At 44.7% G+C, this 18,345-nt stretch overlaps 1 protein-coding gene across 3 annotated transcripts in view; it reads left to right on the top strand.

The window, feature by feature from the left end:
- The window catches only part of LOC144681475 (EF-hand calcium-binding domain-containing protein 14-like), an 83,994-nt gene that overhangs the window by 13,273 nt on the left and 52,376 nt on the right, over positions 1 to 18,345 (top strand). For all 3 annotated transcript variants that reach the window (XM_078543111.1, XM_078543103.1, XM_078543094.1), the window contains exon 2: positions 8,843 to 9,024. In XM_078543111.1, coding sequence (XP_078399237.1) covers positions 8,843 to 9,024 — 182 coding nt within the window. The remainder of the gene's footprint in view (positions 1 to 8,842; positions 9,025 to 18,345) is intronic.

The following is an 18,345-nucleotide window of genomic DNA, read 5'->3' as shown; positions in this document are numbered from 1 at the left end:
GATAATTCACAATTGCTTTATTGAATCATCCACAACCCCACTGTGCAAAACCCTGAAATTTAAAACAACCTGTTCCCAATACCCGAAACAAAGTCACCACGACTCGGGCTTAAACTTACAAAAATGCTAACTCCACACAAAGTCCCCATGACTCGGTTTAAACTTACAAAAACATAGGCAAAACACCACATCTTGTCCTGAAACCTTAAGAAAAAACCCTCAGACCAATATCATCAAGATATGGCTGAAATAAGTTACAAGGTACCGACAAAAAACACCAAGCTTTCACTTCAATTCTTCACAAAACCCTCAGACCAGTATCACTTCAATTTGGCTGAAACTTACAATCCCCAACATAGCTGGTCTGTCCGTGTTGAATGTAGGCCTGAGTCAAGGTGACCAGCCCTGACCCTCCTTCCAACTGCAGCCAGAGACTCAGATCTGCTCTTTTATCATAATTTAGCTCAGACATGTCAAAACATATTTCCTGTTATCCCAATGTCCATTTAGTTAATTCCACACAAAGCCCAGACAAATGTCATCAGCTCCTGCTGATTGAAACTATATGGGGTTTTCTATGGAAGATGTATCCAGACAAATATTATCAGTTCTCATTGTATGAGTAATTCTCCTACTATTTGATGTGGCACAGTAACAGCACCTGGCTCCAAAGTTAATGAGGGTTTGAATGACCCTATTCTAGTGCAATTGCCTGTGATGCAGACCTTAGTTGCACAATTCCTTGAGTGTATTGTAATGATGATGTGTCCTTTGTGCTATTGAATTGTGTAACTGGACTTCTTGATTGCGTTAGGTGTTGGCAGGTAATGGCATTTCTCTGGTACCATTGTTCCCTGATAGCAGTCAATGGCCAAACCCTTTTAATGAGTCACTGTTTTTACTAAATGTCCAAATTAACCCCTTGCCGCCCAGCCATGTATTGCTGACTGCAGCTTATCTTTTGTAATTTATAATTCCAATCATGAGGTCAAAACATGTCTGTGGGTTTGAAATTATGTCCCATAAATTTTCCAGTTGGAGGAGATTCCGATCCTACACCGCACTCCCTCCCTATTGCTAATCTTACTCCCTCCATATTGCTGACCTCAGCCCACCTTCTAAATTATCACCCTCACTCCTCCTCCTCCTCAATTGTTGACCTCACTCCCCCACCAATTGATGACCTCCCCACTCCCTCTCGATTGGTCAATCTGCCCAGGACCTCATGATTACTGATTTCCCCATTCCCAATGGCCAAACTATCTCCCCCTCTTGTTAAGGTCTGTAGGAGTGGATTCTTTGGCTGTTTTCAGCCTCATTTGAATCCTGTCCACCACACCATAAATATCAGGGTCAATGTTTCAGGTCAATAATCTTTCATCAGAACTTTCTTTATTTCACTGTGGATTAGTGTGCTCTATTAGGAATTTGATGTTTAATCCTCTATATGAACACACTTCTGGGATTTCCTGTGTCAGTTACCTGAGACATTGCATTAATTGCAGGAGTAGTATACAACAAGGGGAACAAAAACATTGCAGTAAACCAGCAAATACAAAATCCTCAAAGTGCATAGATATCCACTAACTTGGAATTCCCTGAGAGTCTCCCGAAAATCTTTGGGTTCCAGATTGATAATTAGCCATATATCAGTCTGTTCATACCTTGGAGAGGACTGGCAGGGTATCATTACCACAAGCTGTTGCATTATATTTCAAAATTTCAGAAAGTTGCAAAGGGGTGTTGATAAATGGACAAAGCTGTGGCAAATAGAGTTTAATGTTGGAAAGCATTTCAAACCTAAGAAAGGGCGATCACAGTATTTTCTAAATGGCGAGAAGCTAGGAACTGTAGATGAATAGAGAGATTTTGGAATCAAGTGCACAAGACACTAAAACTATTGAACAGGTATAAAAAAAATAAAAAGGTTAATGAAATGTTGGCCTTTAACTCAAACAGGCTGGAGTACAAATTACTGGAAGTTATGTTACAGCTGTATTGAGCTTTCATTAGATGGTAAGTTAAAAGCAAAATACTGCAGATGCTGGAAATCTGAAACAAAAACGGAAAATGCTGAAAATCCTCAGCTGGCCTGGCAGCGTCTGTAGAGAGAGAAACAGAGTTAGCATTACAAGTCTATATGACTCTTCTTCAGAGCTAAAAAGAAGTGGAAATGTGTTGGATTTTATCCCACCCCTTGTCGTGACCTTCTTATCACACCCCTTGCTGTAACAAGCTCCAATAACTTACTGATACCAACGTCATCCAGGACCCTCCACTCCTTCCTGTCCATTTGACCCCATCCCTTCTTCTTATCCCAGCCTTGCCATGTATTCACCATACCCTCTGACCTTCTGCTCTCTGATGTTGAATGTTCTGTACTCCGCAAAGGACTCAGTTTCATACCTTTATGCCCTCACCACAATGAATTTCAGGCCGGCATGATGCTGAACTCCTCTTCTGTCGCCTTCGTCTCCATGCTCACTTCTTTGGGCAGCAGTACTCCACCCGTTCAACGGACCCTTTCACCCGCCTCCAGTATTCTCCCTCCACCTGGATCCCTCCCTCTGGCCTCTTATGTGCTCTTGATCCTTTCATTGAAAACTGGCGGCGTGACATTGGTCATCTTAACTTCACTGCTCCTCTCAACCACTCTAGCCTGTCTCCTTCTGAACTTTGCTGCACTCCATTCTCTCAAGTCCAACCCTGACTTTATTATCCAGGGTGGTGTGTTGTTGTCTGGCATACTGACCTCTACCTTGTAGAGGCTGAACGCCAACTCTCAGACACTTCCTCCTACCTACCCCTGGACCATGACCCCACCACCGAACATCAAGCCATTGTTTTCAGGATTGTCACTGATCTCATCTCCTCTGGAGATCTTCCCTCCGCCAACCTCATAGTCTCCCAATCTCGGACAGCCCGCTTCTACCTCCTTCCCAAAATCCACAAACAGGACTATCCTGGTAGACCCATCGTGCCAGTCTGTTCCTGCCCCACAGAATTCATTTCTTCCCATCTTGACTCCATTCTCTCTCCCCTCATTCAGTCTCTCCCCCACCTACATTCATAGTTCCTCTGATGCCTTACATCATATCAACATTTTCCAGTTTCCTGCCCTAACTGTCTCCTCTTCACCATAGACGTCCAATCCCTCTACACCTCCATCCCCCATCAGGATGGTCTGAGGGCTCTCCACTTCTTCCTTGAACAGAGGCCCAAACAATCCCCATCACCACCACTCTCCTCTGCTTGGCTAGACATGTTCTCTTGCTAAACAATTTTTCATTTAACTTGCCTCACTGCCTTCAAATAAAAGGTGTGGCTATGGGTATTCCCACGGGCCCCAGTTATATCTGTCCTTTTGTGGGGTATGTGAATATTCCTTGTTCCAGTCCTACTCAGGCCCCTCCCACAGCTCTTTTTTTGGTACATCGATGACTGTATCAGTGCTGCTTCATGCTCTTATCTGGATCTGGAAAAATGTATCGATTTTGCTTCTAATTTCCACCCCTCCCTCACCTTCACATGGTCCATCTTCAACACTTCCCTTACCTTCCTTGACCTCTCTGCCTCCAATTCTGGTGATAGACTGTCCACCAATATTCATTACAAGCCTATCGGCTCCCACAGCTACCTCGACTACAACTTCTGTAAGGACTCCATCCCATTCTCTCAGTTCCTCCACCTCATTCACATCCATTTCAATGATGCCACCTCCAAAAACGATACTTCTGACATGTTTTTCTTTTTCCTTAACCATGGTTCCCCCCCACCCCACAGTGGTTGACAGGGCCCTCAACCATGTCTAACCTATCTCCCGCGCCTCTGCCCTTGCACCTTCCTCTCCCTCCCAGAACCATGATAGGGTCCCCCTTTTCACCCCCCCTCCCCAGCCTCTGCATTCAAAGGATCATCCTCTGCCATTTCCTCCAACTCCAGCATGATGCCACCACCAAACACATCTTCCTCTCACCCCCGCCCCCTCGTCAGCATTCCGTAGGAATCGTTCACTCCATGACACCCTGGTCCACCCTTCCATTGCCCTCAATTCCTCATCCCTTCCCACAGCACCTTCCGATGCAATTTTAGAAGGTGCAATGCCTGCCCCTTTACCTCCTCCATCACTGTCTTAAGGCCACAAACACTCCTTTCAGGTGAAGCAGTGCTTCACTTGCACTTCTCTCAATTTGGTCTACTGCATTCACTGCTCCCAATGCGGTCTCCTCTACACTGGGGAGACTAAACAAGGTTTGCTGAACACCTTCAGTCTGTCCGCAAGTATGACCCAGACCTCCCTGTCACTTGCCATTTCAAAACACCACCCTGCTCTCATGCCCACATGTCCGCCCTTGGCCTGCTGCAATGTTCCAGTGAAGCCCAACGCAAACTGGAGGAACAGCACCTCATCTTCCGACTAGGCACTTTACAATCTTCCGGACTGAATATTGAGTTCAACAACTTCAGACCATGAACTCTCTCCTCCATCTTTACCACTTTTTAAAGCCAATTTTTATTTATTTACTTATTTAGTTTTAATTTTATTTACATTTCAGTTTATTCTTTTATTTATTTGTTCATTTCTTCAATCCTTTTTCTCAAATCCCACTCCCCCCACAGGGCCATCTATCACTGGTTCCTGTGTTGTTCTTTCACAGAGCGCTCACCCTTGTTCTGCTATTAACACATTCTGTTCTTACCTTTATTCCACTATCAGCACTTTCTTTTAACACTATCATCACCATTAACATTACCTTGCCTTGTGTCCATGACATCTTTGTCAATCATTCCTTAGCTGTCACCTATCCCTGACCTTCTATCTTGTTCCACCTGCTCCACATCCTCTTAAACAGTATAAAATCCATCACGTTTCCACTTCTCTTCAGCTCTGAAGAAGAGTCATATGGGCTCGAAACATTAACTCTGTTTCTATCTCCACGGATGCTGCCGGACCTGCTGAGGTTTTCCAGCATTTTCTGCTTTTGTTTCGTTAGATGGTGTCTGGTGTGCAGCATACAGTTCAGGAAGGATATGTTGGCCTTGGAGTGGATGTAACACAGATTTCCCAGAATAATAGTGGGGGTGAAAGGATTAAATCTTAAGGATGGGTTGCATAAATCAGGCTTGTAGCGCCTTGAATGTAGAAAATTAATGGGTATTCTGATTGAAGCGTGTAAGATTATCAAAAAGGATTTGATAGGGCAGGTAGAGAAAAACAATTTCCTCTGGTGGGGGAGTCCAGGACAAGGCAGTGTATACTAAAACTATGCTGAAAATTAGAACTAGGCCGTTCAAGAGTGATGTTGGGAAACACTTGCTCACACGAAGAGTAGTTCAAATCTGGAACTTTTTCCTTCAAAAAGTGCTGAGGTGAGGTCAGTTGAAAATTTAGGCAAGAGTGTCACTTTTGCTGATCAGAATTTTCACTTAACATTTTTCTAATTGGTGGATAGCTCTGCAAATGCTTCTGTTTGCGGTGGTGTGACTAAGAATTTCCTTCAAGTTTTATTTTTTGAAATTCATGATGGAAACACAATGTCAATTCTATTACAGTAATGTCCATCTAAGGAATGTAACTGTGTAAAAAATTGTAAAGGTAGGTTTTGTCTATTTTGGTCTATAACCGCAATAACTTTTTGTTATGATCCCCATGGAGACCAACAACCTAAAAGCACCAAACTTCCCAAATGACCAAAACAGAAGAAACCAAAGGACAAGATTTCACTTTTAAGAACTTTACTTTATCAATCAAACTAAAGTCAACATAAATTAAACATGAATTAACAGGCAAATTGTAATTAATGTAAGCTATAAATTATATTTTAAATAGCTAATACAACAAAGATAGATCTCACAGTTTTACTGGCAGTTCCCCCAGGACTTGTGGCACCACGTGCAGCTCCAAATACTTCCTCAAGCATGGCGGCATTTTATGATCTCCCCCGGAGCGAATTTGAAGGCAAGGAGGACATTTAATTGGGTGGAAAGGTGACAGGTGCAAACCCCAACATCTTCCCAACTCCACCCTGATTAAGACCATGGCGGAAAGGCCCGTGGCCCCGTAGAATTCAACTCCTTTACCTCACACAGGATTTGCTCATTGGAGCTCTGACAAGAGTTTTACTCCATTTGAGCTCCACGGATATGACTATCATCAAAATAGCATATTTCTGCAGAACCTCCTTAGCTTGGTTTACAACCGCCTTGGTTTCAGTCTTTTCAGCTCTCTCATATATCCTTTCATGGCCAGCCTGTACTGTTCTCCTGCTGAAAAAACTGATCTCACAGCATTGTGATTTTCTCCAATCAGCTTCCATTTCCCTAGCAACCTAAGGTCATATGCTGAAGTCAAAAGTCTGATGCCACAGCCAGGAATCCCAAGTTACAATCCCTTTTCCCAGAAACCTGAAGATTTAGTTTTTCATTTCAGTTATGGACTGCCTCAAGAAATATAGGTTTTGAAACCAAAGGTAATGCAAACACAGTTCCCAATCGTTTCCCACTGGTCTCGCAAACTGTAGATTTCATCACATTTTGGACAGTATTTAACTGGACAAGCAGATAAATATGCAACCTTAGCACTGATAAAACACGTGTATTATGATAGAAACTATTTGCTACTAAAGAGCACGTGTTCCTTCCTGGACCTAGATAGCAGTGACACTAGCACAAGCAAGTCATAATCAGTGTCATGATTGACTCCACTAAATCAACTGTATGCTTTCTAGATGGTTCATCAGTTAATCTAATTGATACTTATTTTGATTCAGCTCTGTCCTAGTAATTCCTTTTTTGCCAAGAATATTTGAAGAATGCAAACATTCATATGCTTAGTGTTCCATAGTAAGATTAGTTATCAAATCAGGTTAAGTCATCCCAACATGTTGCAACGTTAATATAGTTATCTTTGATGATGACTGAAAACTAAGGTTTATTGCTAGAATGGGAAATATAAGGTACAATCCAATACCATCCCCATTGCCGTTGGTTACTTGGAAAATTATCCTCCAAACTGAAATGAATTAGGTCCTGAATGTCAATGTGTGATTCCTCAAACTCTTGCTTTGCATCAGATCAGCCATTTATATTCTCAGGCAGTTAAGCCATTGCTCCAGGTGAACTGCCAATCTCTGATAAAATTTACAACAGGGGATTTTGAGAACTCCTGCAGAAGGTTGGCACCTTTATTTCTCTATTACTATATCCATAATCAAGATGGAGCAGAACGCCAGTCATGGTTATCACATCCATATCAACAATGAGGGTGAAAGGTCTCCTCTTATTCCATACCTTATTTTGCAAAAATGCAGAGTTTTGCTGGGTTCTATATTTTTACCACAACCAGTACAATGAAATTAAAGGGAGGGATATAAAAACATTCATAATACATTTATGCCAGCCTAAAAAGCTAGCAATGTCTTTTGTCAATAGCTTCAGAAAAGCTGGTAAATCATGAATGATCTTGATATGTGAAAATAGGTAGCTACATGACTTTTGTAATTTAAACTGCAGGCACACCTCACTCTTAACAGGCAAAGAAAAAAAATGCCTGAAAGGGGAAATTCAAATGTTGAGGGCACAAAGTTGGTGAGAGCTATGTTAACAGAGGATAGTGAAGAATGTGGAAAATCTCTGAAACAGACTTGTTGAAGCAGAGCCCATTAATTCTTTCTTAAGATAATTTGAGAATTGTTTCAGAAAGAAGAATATTAAAGGTTATGCGGTGAAAGCGGGAAAGTCACATCAAACTTGGCAGTTCATTGTAAAGAAAAATATTGTAGCAGATTTAATGTGCCAAATGACCTGTTTCTGTTCTGTAATTAATTCTAATAAAAATTGCTTTAATCAGCTCAAAGATTCCTCCACAAAAAGAATTGTAAGTGTATTTCAGCAGTGTAGTGATTAGTAGTTACTTAATTACATGTCGCTCTTCAGAACCCATCTTTTTGTGTTTAAAATTGAAACAGCATACTTAGAATTTAGTATTTTAAAAAGAATAATAGGCACTCTGAACTAGCCAGATTATACAATTCCAATTACCTCGTTATAATAACAACTTGCATTTACACAGAGTTTTTAAATTAATAGGACCTCGCAAGCACTTCGTAGGAGTAGAGTCAGACATTGAATCAAAGAAGGAGATATTAGGATGTGTTATTAAAAGCTTGGTCAAAGCAGTAAAAATTAAGAAGCACTTTGAAGAAGGAGAGAAGCCTGGAAAGGCAAAGAGTTTTAGGGAAGGAAATCCAGAGTTTAGGGCTGAGACAGTGAAAGCACAGTGAAGCAAGTAGAGAATGCACAAGAGATTTGAGTTGGAGGAAGGCAAAGTTATTAGAAGGCTGTAGGGCTGGAAGAGGCTAGAGAGGAATGAGGTTATTGAGAGATTTGAAGATAAGGATGAGAATTTTAAAATCAAGGCTTTGGTGAACCAGAAACCAATTAGGTCAGCAAGAACAGGGTGATGTGTGATGGGATTTTGGTGAAAATTAAAATCCAGGCAGCAGGGTTTTACAAGAGCAAAAGTTTATGAGAAGTAGAAGATGGGGGGCTAGCCTGGAGTGTACAGGAATCTTGCACAATTCTTTCATTTAATATCCCACTTATTCTCCTTGCATTGTCAACATTCCTGAAGACTGGTTGTGGTATTGGTGTGTATCATCATACACTTACATGGTGGGCAAGTGTAGCAATACACTTCAACATCACAAGCAATCTTCAGGAAAGTGGAAACCTAAGCCACTCACTAAAACTCATCACCCAATGTGTCATGTATAGTACACCAGGTGTACAGTATGTAGCTTATGTGAATATATTGTAATCAAAATTTTCTTTTATATTGTAGGAAAAAATATACTACAAGCAGAGGAGGCAGACCTTCAGCATGGTGTCGGCCACAGTGGATTTGTCATAGTTTCTTCATCTTTTTCCTCCTCTTGTCCCAAGTATTCTTGTTTCTGTATGTACTGAGGCTACACTCGGAACTAGAGATAATAAAACTGGAACGAACTGTGGATGAGCAAAAAGGTAAGACTGAGAATTTGGCATCAAGACTGACAGAGGCTACAATAAACGGAGTTTGCAAATCAATTACCATATATGGTCATGTAAAAGTCGAATTTTTGAGACTTTTTTTGCACAAAAAGTTAGGAGATAGACTCTTACATGAGTAATGTTTTCGAGGGGCTTACTTCTAACTAAAATACATCTGCCAGACGCACCTAACATGGCTTTCAAAAGAATCCACAAGGTAATGGGGGAAGCAGCATGCACATGAGCCATTTATAGTATGTCTCTCTCTCATTTTTCATTAAGGAATGCTGCCACTGTTATTGGACACTCCTGTTCCATATCCTGGCATATTGTTGAAAAAAGAGATTGTCTTTTGGTAACACAGAATTTGAGTATTGCTGAAAAAAGAGACATGTCAAACTTTTTGGCTTGCTCTCTTCAGGACACTTCACAAGAATACCAATAGAAGGCGAAGACAGCAATTTATACTGTATGTGAAGAGAGTGCTGATAGGTTGGGAATTGGACTCTGATTGGTAGAGGTGTTGTCACGGAGAATGCACCAGTGATGGTGACTGACAGTTAACTGCCAAGCATTGTTTGGAATTTAAACCAGGCAGCTTGATCCTGATTGGTCAAGGCATTGCCCTGAGGAACGAGTCAGCAAATGGCTGTAGCTTACTTTAGCTGAAACAGGCACAATGTGTCGACATGTTTTCTATGTCAGCAAAGAACAGGGCCCTGTGTATTAATATATGTAGCTTCCAGTACACACAAATGCACCATATTGCGAGCCCGACTATCTTAAATTGGCTGTCAGCTTAATTCTTAGCACATTGAGGATTATTTAGCAAACGTTGTCGAATCACGTAATCACATCTAATGTTGGACACTGTGTTTTGAGTTTTGCAAGCACAGGCTGGTTGGGTACGCTCTGTACCTTGCCCATTGTGAACAATGGCTGGGGCATGCTGTTTGATACAATCCGCCAGTCTTAGGGGCATATGGCCTACTTACCTAGCATCATGCTAAATTCTTTTTTGTCGTCCTTTGTAAATAATCATCCTAACATGGCTCTCAAGAGAATGCACAAGGTATTGGAGGAAGCGGTGCTCACACCAGCTATTTATGTTTGTCTCTCTCTTTGTTTCATTAAGCAGCCTCCACTATCCCCCCCCCCCACCCCCACCACCCACCCGTCACAGCCTGGAGGAGGAAGCAGCGACATCGGCTGGGCTTGAGGTTTCAATGCTGCTCCCGGTCCAGGGAAGGAAAGAAAAAGGAAGGGCCCCACCATTGGAAAATGTCACGCTGTTGGCTTGAAGCCCTTCACCTAACCCTTGTGTCACTGAGTGAAGAGAGACAGGCAAACTGTACCTATTTCCTCTTACCACCTGTCTGTAAGCAGACGGTGATTTGAATTACTTGAAAGCATGTGGTGGCATGGTTCCCCAATCTATTGGTTTGTGTGATCCAATTCACTAATAATCCGTAGCAAACTCGCGTTATGATTAACTCAAGAGGTTAGTTTATTCCACATTCAAAAAAACCTGGGAGAAGTGTGTTCACAACTTCTCACTCCAAACACACACACACACACATATACACGTAAAGGGGAGGATAGAAAAAAGGAATTTTACGGTTCAAGAACCATAGAAATGAATATCAGCTCATGTGTTTTCCAAAGTCTGTGAAGTTAAAGTCCAGAGGGAGTTTCCTTTGGGGCGGGGTTCAGTTCCAATGAGTTTTTGGTTAGAGATAACAAGACGTAAATCCTTGCAAAGAACGATACTGCAGCATGATAGGCTTTCTGCGCTTAGACTGCTTGGCAGGCAATGATCAGAGATTTTTAAAATCAAGCAGGCTTTGTGGAGTTGAGAGGTGGTAACTGACTGCTTACTGAGTCAGTTTACTGAAGCCTTGTCTAGTTGATGTTGAAACATCAGTCTGAGGATTTCCCAGTTCTCAACGACATATAGAGATTTCAAAATGGTCACTTGAGTCATGTGACCTTCTTTCTCCGAATTGACTTCAAAAGGGATGTTTATCCAATGTATGGAACTGGCTTTGAGTTCAGGACTGATAACGTCCCAGTTCTTAGTTGTTGAAAGAGTTAACATCTATATTGAAGGGTCTGGTGTTGGGAAGCCATTGCCTAGGCAGACCCACTGACACCACTAGCAAGGTCAGCTTATTAGATGCAAATGAAACGGGCCTGAATAGTCCCAGGTGTGGAATGAATTTGCTAGCAGCTACATAGACATAGCAAGTTCTGATGTGCGCGTCTCCTAGTCTTTTGTGATTACAGGGGGTCTACACAATGAGGTGTGAGATTCTAGAAGCTGAGAAAAGAATGTTTTTGTTCTTGTAATTTTAGTGGGTAGCTCCAAGAAAAAGGGCCAACCCTGTGGACATGTGACTTATAGCAGCCATCTTTTTTGGTTCAGCAGAAAGTCCATTTTGAAAAAAAAAGCAATAAGGACAAAGTTTTGAGCATACAGCGTTGTATTTCTTTTCATGTCGTAGGAGCCCAACACTTGATGCAGGGGGATTGCACTCATTTGGCATTCGCAAGTACTCTTTGAATGAATAATGAATTGAGGTATATGAAAAGTTAAGGATTTTTTGGCCAAAGGTTGGGGGTCAATTTTTACATGACATCAACTATTGCTCGAGTTTATATGGTACCTCTAACTTGTGCTGATAAAGTAATTTTCAGCATCTATGCCTGACTAAAAATTCAGTTCAGGATTTAAAAATTTCTGATTTAGAGTCCAATTTTATGTATAATAAGACTAATTTCAACCAAACTTATTCTTTTTTAATTTTCCTGATTTGGGATTAAATATAACAAGATATTGGAATAAACGCATTTGGATATATACTTGGAAAGGAAAGAATTGCAGGGTTATGAGGAAAGAGCAGGGGACTTGGACCAATAGATTTTTCAATAATTTGGCACGGGTACAATGTGCTAAATGACCTCCTGTATGATTTAATAATTCTGTGACTTCTGTGATATGAATTTTTATGGAAAGAGAAACAGCCATTAAGCTCAACAAAGCTATCGCTTTTTTCACACCCACTTATTTAATATTCACCATATCATTTAATCTCTAATCAATTCACAAAAAAACATGCAATTGCCACTTGAATCTCTATATGGTCCATTTCATTGATCTCCCTGGTAACTTATTTTGCAACTCTTATTACTTTTTGATTAAAAAGAAAGTTTCACTTGACTTCCCTTCCTGCTAATTTGTATTTGGGTGCCTTGTTATAGTAAACAATTTTGTCAATTTATTTAGTAATCTTGAGGTCCAAGTAAGTCACCTCAATGTTTCTGCTGCTCCAATAAAAACAAATCCAACTTTAAATAACTCGAATCACCTATTCTCCAAAAGGTAACAACCTCTGTTTTTTCCTAAATATGTTTCCTTGTTGTCATTTTTGTTAAAGTGATTTAAGCTCCCTCAGGTGGCAACCAATAATAACATCCATTCTCTTATTCTCACCACACTCCATCTTAAACACTTCTTGGTTCTTGAAACCAAGGCAACACATGCTTTGATGTCATAATGGGAGAAGGATTTTGGAAAGACCTACATTGCATCATTGTATAATTACTATTGTTATAAAACAGCGGGTGGAATTGTCCCAGATTTGCACTAAGTGTGGTAGCGGGTGGGAAAAACGACGTTTTACCCGTGGGCCACAATGGTGGGTTTTCACGCCGTATCACCTCAAACCTGCCACATTATTTATGCATTCCCGGATACACGCTGTTTCAGTGGTAGGTGGGCTCCAATTCGCCTGCCAAGCCATCACCTCGCCGCTTCAGCATGCCAGGCACCACATTTAAAGTATAGCCATGCTCAGTGCTTCCAGCCCAGGACTGCAGCAAAGAAGACATGGCCCAGAAAGGCAAGAAGACTGCAGCTCTTAAGCATCCTTTGGAGGCCATGGAGGCCCACTGCAATGTCCTCTACCCCCACTCTGGCCGCAGGAGGGGCAGCAACATTACCTCTCTGGCTTGGTAGGCAATGGCAGTAGTGATCAGCACCAATGCTGCACAGAAGAGGTTGGCCATCCAATGCAGATAGAGGATGAATGATCTCATCCATGCAGCCAGGGTATGACAACCATCTCAGTACTCTAAACTCACACACTCAAGCCCATCACACACTCACTGGCGTCTCTCACACTGTCAGCTCAAGGGACATCACCACCCATTCTCACACACACACCCTCGCATGTCCATCTGGCCACATCTCCTCTGGAGACTGCCTTCTCAGGCATCACCATCTTGAGGTCACTTGCACAGATCAACATGTATCTCCACACACACCCTGGGAGACCCTCCTTTCCCAGTACAGCCCTCACCCTGCAGCCTCCTCCTTTTCCTGAGGTCACTTCTCCACCTTTCCCAAGAAAGCCCTAGCCCTGCAGCCATTGCAAAGCCACCCACATATGGCTGACCTGGTAGGTAGAGACCCGCCTGTGCGCCCCCCTAAAAGTGATGTGGTGCTGTCAGTGAAGCCTGGCGCTGATGACTGCGAGTGCTGACCGAAGCAAGGTAGGCAAACAAACCTTGAAGTCTCGAGCAAAGTGCAGCTCCCCAAGTGCATGTCGCTTATGTGCTGTTGTGAAACACGTCGGCATGTTTTCCCACCGACGTGGACAGACGAACCAGCGTGAAGGGGGTGGGCTACAAATTCGGTTCGGAGGCCTAATAACAATATGCTGATGTATTACAATGAGGTTCCTGACATCTGACATCAGCCATGGGCGGGCTGAGTAGACGATGGCGAACTGGTTTTACACTGTTGTGAAACCGATCGCGCCATATTGTCCGCTCACACCACCAAACATGCCTGACACCGGCAGGCATGGAAAATCCCGGCCAGCATTTCCTCTGGCCCACCATGGACAACACAGGGGATCTGTGGGAACATTAGAAACAACAAGGGTCTCATGATGGATCCATATAGTGTCCCACTCATCGGGTGGAATCATCCCAGATTTGCACTAAGTACGGGAGCAGGAGCGTAAAATGATGTTTTACCCGCCGGCCGCAATGGTGGCTTTGCATGCCGTATTATCACAAACCGGCTGCGTTAATTATGCATTCCAAGGAAACATGCTGTTTCCATGGCAGTTGGGCTCTCATTCGCTCACCACACCATCACCTCACCGGTTCATCATGCCGGGCGCCATATTTAAACTCCCGCCACGTGCACACCTCTCAGTGCTCCCAGCCCATGACTGCTGCACAGAAGACATGGTCCTAATAGGCAAGAAGACTGCAACCCCCCAGTTTAGTGACGCGTCCCTCGAGTGCCTTTTGAATGCCGTGGAGGCCTCCCATGAAGTCCTCTATCCCCACTGTGGCCGCAGGATTGGCAGCTGCATCACCATCCAGCATGGGAGGCGATGGTAGCAGTGGTCAGCGCCAACACCCTGCAAAAGAGGACAGCCACCCAGTGCCATTACAGGATGAATAGTCTCATCCATTCTGCCAGGATAAGTCGCTCTTCCCATCATTCTCAACTCACAAATTCCTGAACCCATCACATCCACAGGGATCTCACACCTCAAGGAACAACACCGCTAACTCTCACACACACCCTCACATCTCCATCAGGCTCATATCATCTGGAGCTCGCGTCCTCATCCTGTCCATGTCTCCGCTCATCACACAAACATTCCACACAGTGCCATGTGTCCGGCTCACACTCTCTCCATCTGTTTCCATGCAGGAGAAGCCTACTCATATCAGCAGGGAGAAGTCCCAGTTCAAGGGTGGAATGGCCCACATTAGGCCCCTCACTCACTTTGAGGAGTGTGCCATCGTGCTGACTGGTGAGGACATGGACCCTGCCTCCAGCGACGGTGAGGTCGGTGGTGAACACCCACCTGACGATCTTGCACCACATCATCCCTCTCTCAACACAACCTTGAGTGCTCTTTCTCCTGCTTCTGACTCTGCTGCTATGCACTAATTATCTCTACTGTGGTTCACAGGGAGCTCTGCCAAGTGACCAACACCCTTAGCCAGCCAGTCCCTCAGCTCCATCCACACCCTCACCTCCAGCCAGGAGGACTCCTCCCTCCTCCTCCATTGAAGAGCTGGAGAGTCAGCAGAGGACTTGGGAACATCACGCAGAACTGTTGGAAACCCTCAACAGAGTGGCACACGAGTGGAAGGAGCGCACCTGCCTGCTCTCTGATGAAGTGGTGCCCACATGTGCGTGTATGGAGGTTTCATGGGGAGGATGGCGGATGCCATGGAGACCCTGGTCCAGCAGAATGCAGAGATGTGTGCAGAGCTGCACTCCAGTCACGGGAGCCATGGGTGAGTTCATGCAGTGGCAACGTGAGAGGGAAACAGGGCACCTTGACGTCCCTCCAGGTGCTCCTTCCCCTCAAGGAGTCAGGCTGGGGCACTCAGGCACCCAAAGGGAGGAGGAGTGTCAGCTGGACACCCTTGAGTCATCCACTCAGGAATCTCAGAGGCTGTCCTCTCCGAGTCCCCTTTGCCTGTGAGCCCCTCAACCTCGTCCTCTGTCACTGCAGAGGGAGCAGTTGGACCATGAGTGATTCTAGAGGGAAAGTGTGTGTGTGGCAGGGCCTTTCGGAGCCTTGTGCAAACACTCTCCCACACACGTGGATCCTTCACGTTTCACACTCACCTCAATGTCCTGAGCATTTTCAGTGTTGCCTGCTGGGGTTTGCTTTCAGTTGTCCATCTGAGCTGACCTGCATCTCCGCCCAGCCACTGATTCCCATACATTCCCATGCAGCACCTGGTCTCGCCCACCACGGCTCTCGTTTCACTTTCGATTTTGACAGCATGGTGCTAATTTGGTTTTACTTTCGCTCCCCCATCCTTTACCCTCACCCAGTCACCCATTTCCTTTCCCCAATCACAGTTGACCCCCACCCCGGTATTACCTTTCACCTCCCCTCTGTGACCTACCAGCCACAACCCTTTTCCTGCAGGGATGTCCAGGTGAATGTGCATGTTTCCTTCTTTCCTGAAAATCCCACCCCCATCCACATTCACCTCCTCAACCTCCTCCCTCCAACCCTCAGAGTCCGTGTTTGTCTCCAATCCCTACCAACCACCCTCACCATCCCTTGTACCACTACTGTCGAACCCTCACCCTCCCATCCTACCGCCTCACTCTGCCCTCGGTCATCCTCGCAATTCCCTCATACCACGCCCACCCTCAGTTTGCTCCTCAGGAGGCAGCCATGGGCCCATCAGACCCCTTCCTTACATGTTCACCTGGACAACCCCCTTCCCCCAACCTCCCTGAACCACTTCCCCCTCTCCCCGCTTTGTCGCTTCCCCTTCCTGACTCCCTCAGGCCCTTACTTCCTCCGCCACCCTTAGTCCTTACCCCCTCCTGACTCCTTCCTCCAGCCTCACCACTTCCTCCAGCCTCATTTCTTCCTCCATCCTTACACCTTCCCCTTCCTGATTCCCTCCGACACCCTTACTTCTTCCTCCATCTTTACTCCTTCCCCCTTCCCAACTTCTTCCTCCACTCTTAATGCTTCCTCCACCCTCACTCCCGCCCTCTCTGGACTCCTTCCTCCCCCCTGGACTCCCTCAACTTCTTCCTCCCCCAGCAGTCCCTCCCCTCTCCGCAATCCTTCCTCCCCCACCCGGACTCGCTCCACTCTGCGCACTCCTTCTTCCACCACAGACTCCCTCCCCTCTCCGCAATACTTCCCCCCTCTGAACTCCCTCCGCTCTCCAAACTTCTTCCTTACACCTTTCACCCCCCCATGCACCTACCTCCCCAGTTGCCATCTTCTCTCCCATTAGAGGTCCTCGCCCTGTACTCCCTTCCCGTTCCCAGCCTCCCCCCCACCACCCCCGGCACCTCTTCCTCTCCCAGTTGATCCTAGACCTTCCCCTCTCACCCCTGTTGACTTTCCACCTTCTGTGAGCTGCTTTGCAGCAGAGCCACGTCCATGAGAATCCACCTAACATGCCATGGATGTTCCTCCAGTGTGCCGTTGCTGTCAGACACCAGCATCTCCTGCTCCTCGGATGTCCATGATGTGAGCAAGGCCCTGGCTGTAAGTCCTGACTTCTACACATCACACTTGTCAAGACATGTTCTGCACCGGCATGTTTTCCCGCTGTTGTGGGCGGATGATCCAGCGGGAGGGGGATGATTCTGGCGAGCTGGCCTTATAATGATATGCAGATGTATTACAATGAGGTTCCTGATGTTCGATGGCGGGGAACGCGGCCTGTCATCAATGGGCAATGAGCGGACGATTGCAAATTGGTTTCAAAACACCGTGAAACCAATTTCTGGCCTTCTCGCCATATTGTCTGCTCACATCACCAAACATGCCCGACGCCAGCGGGCATAGAAAATTCCGCGCATAATCTCCTTACAACTTAAAATTTATGATACTGTTTTCTGCTTTTAAGACAGTTTACTGTGCAGTGCCAAACCTTAATTTCCATTCTAAGATTTCTTACTTTAGCCATTTAGCCACATTTACCCGTAAGATGATCAATTTATATCACCCTTAAATAGTTAAACTAGGTCTGTGTGGAGCAGGTCCAAATTTACAAATAGAATAGGCAAGTATAGTACTCAACCTCCACTCTGTACAGTTCTTCACTTTATACAACATCAGATTTTTGTTTAGAAAGTAGAGGTTTGCCTAACGTGTGGCTTGCCATATAGGCTAATATACACTAAGTGCCACTTTTGACAATCTGTCTGAAGATCCAAGTGTATAATTAACTGCAACTTTCTGTTCAGCATGTTAGTAGCGAATTTGAAGTTATTATAAGATAACCTTTCTTTCCTGAATCCAGTATATCTGTTTTCCAGTTTTCCCATTTGGTCCCTCAGAATCACAGAATTATTGCAGGGCAGATGGAGGCCATTCAGCCCATCATGTCTGCACCAGCTCTCCAAATGAGCTATTCACCTAGTACCATTCTCCCACCTTCCCCCCCAACCAGCCCTCTGCACCTCCGCCCCCCCCCCACCCCTCCCACCCCCCACCCACCATAACCTTGCGTACATGCTCCCTAATTCCTTTGGAATTGAATGTGCCTCCATCACATTCTCAGGATGCGCATTCCAGATATTAACCACTCGCTGCATGAAAAAGTTTTTCATCAGGTCGCTTTTGCCTCTTTTACCAATTACTTTAAATCCGGGCCCTCTCATTCTCGATCCTATGACGGTTGGGAATAGTTACTCCCTGTCTATCCGCGTTCTATCTGCCTCACGATTTTGAATACCTCTATCAAATTTCCTCTCAGTCTTCTTTTCTCCAAGGAAAATAGTCC

This window comes from Cetorhinus maximus, chromosome 1 (genome assembly GCF_964194155.1).
Source record: "Cetorhinus maximus chromosome 1, sCetMax3.hap1.1, whole genome shotgun sequence".
NCBI classification, from domain to species: Eukaryota; Metazoa; Chordata; class Chondrichthyes; order Lamniformes; family Cetorhinidae; genus Cetorhinus; species Cetorhinus maximus.
Note: the sequence above shows the minus strand (reverse complement) of the source record. Positions and strands in the feature narration are given on the sequence as shown.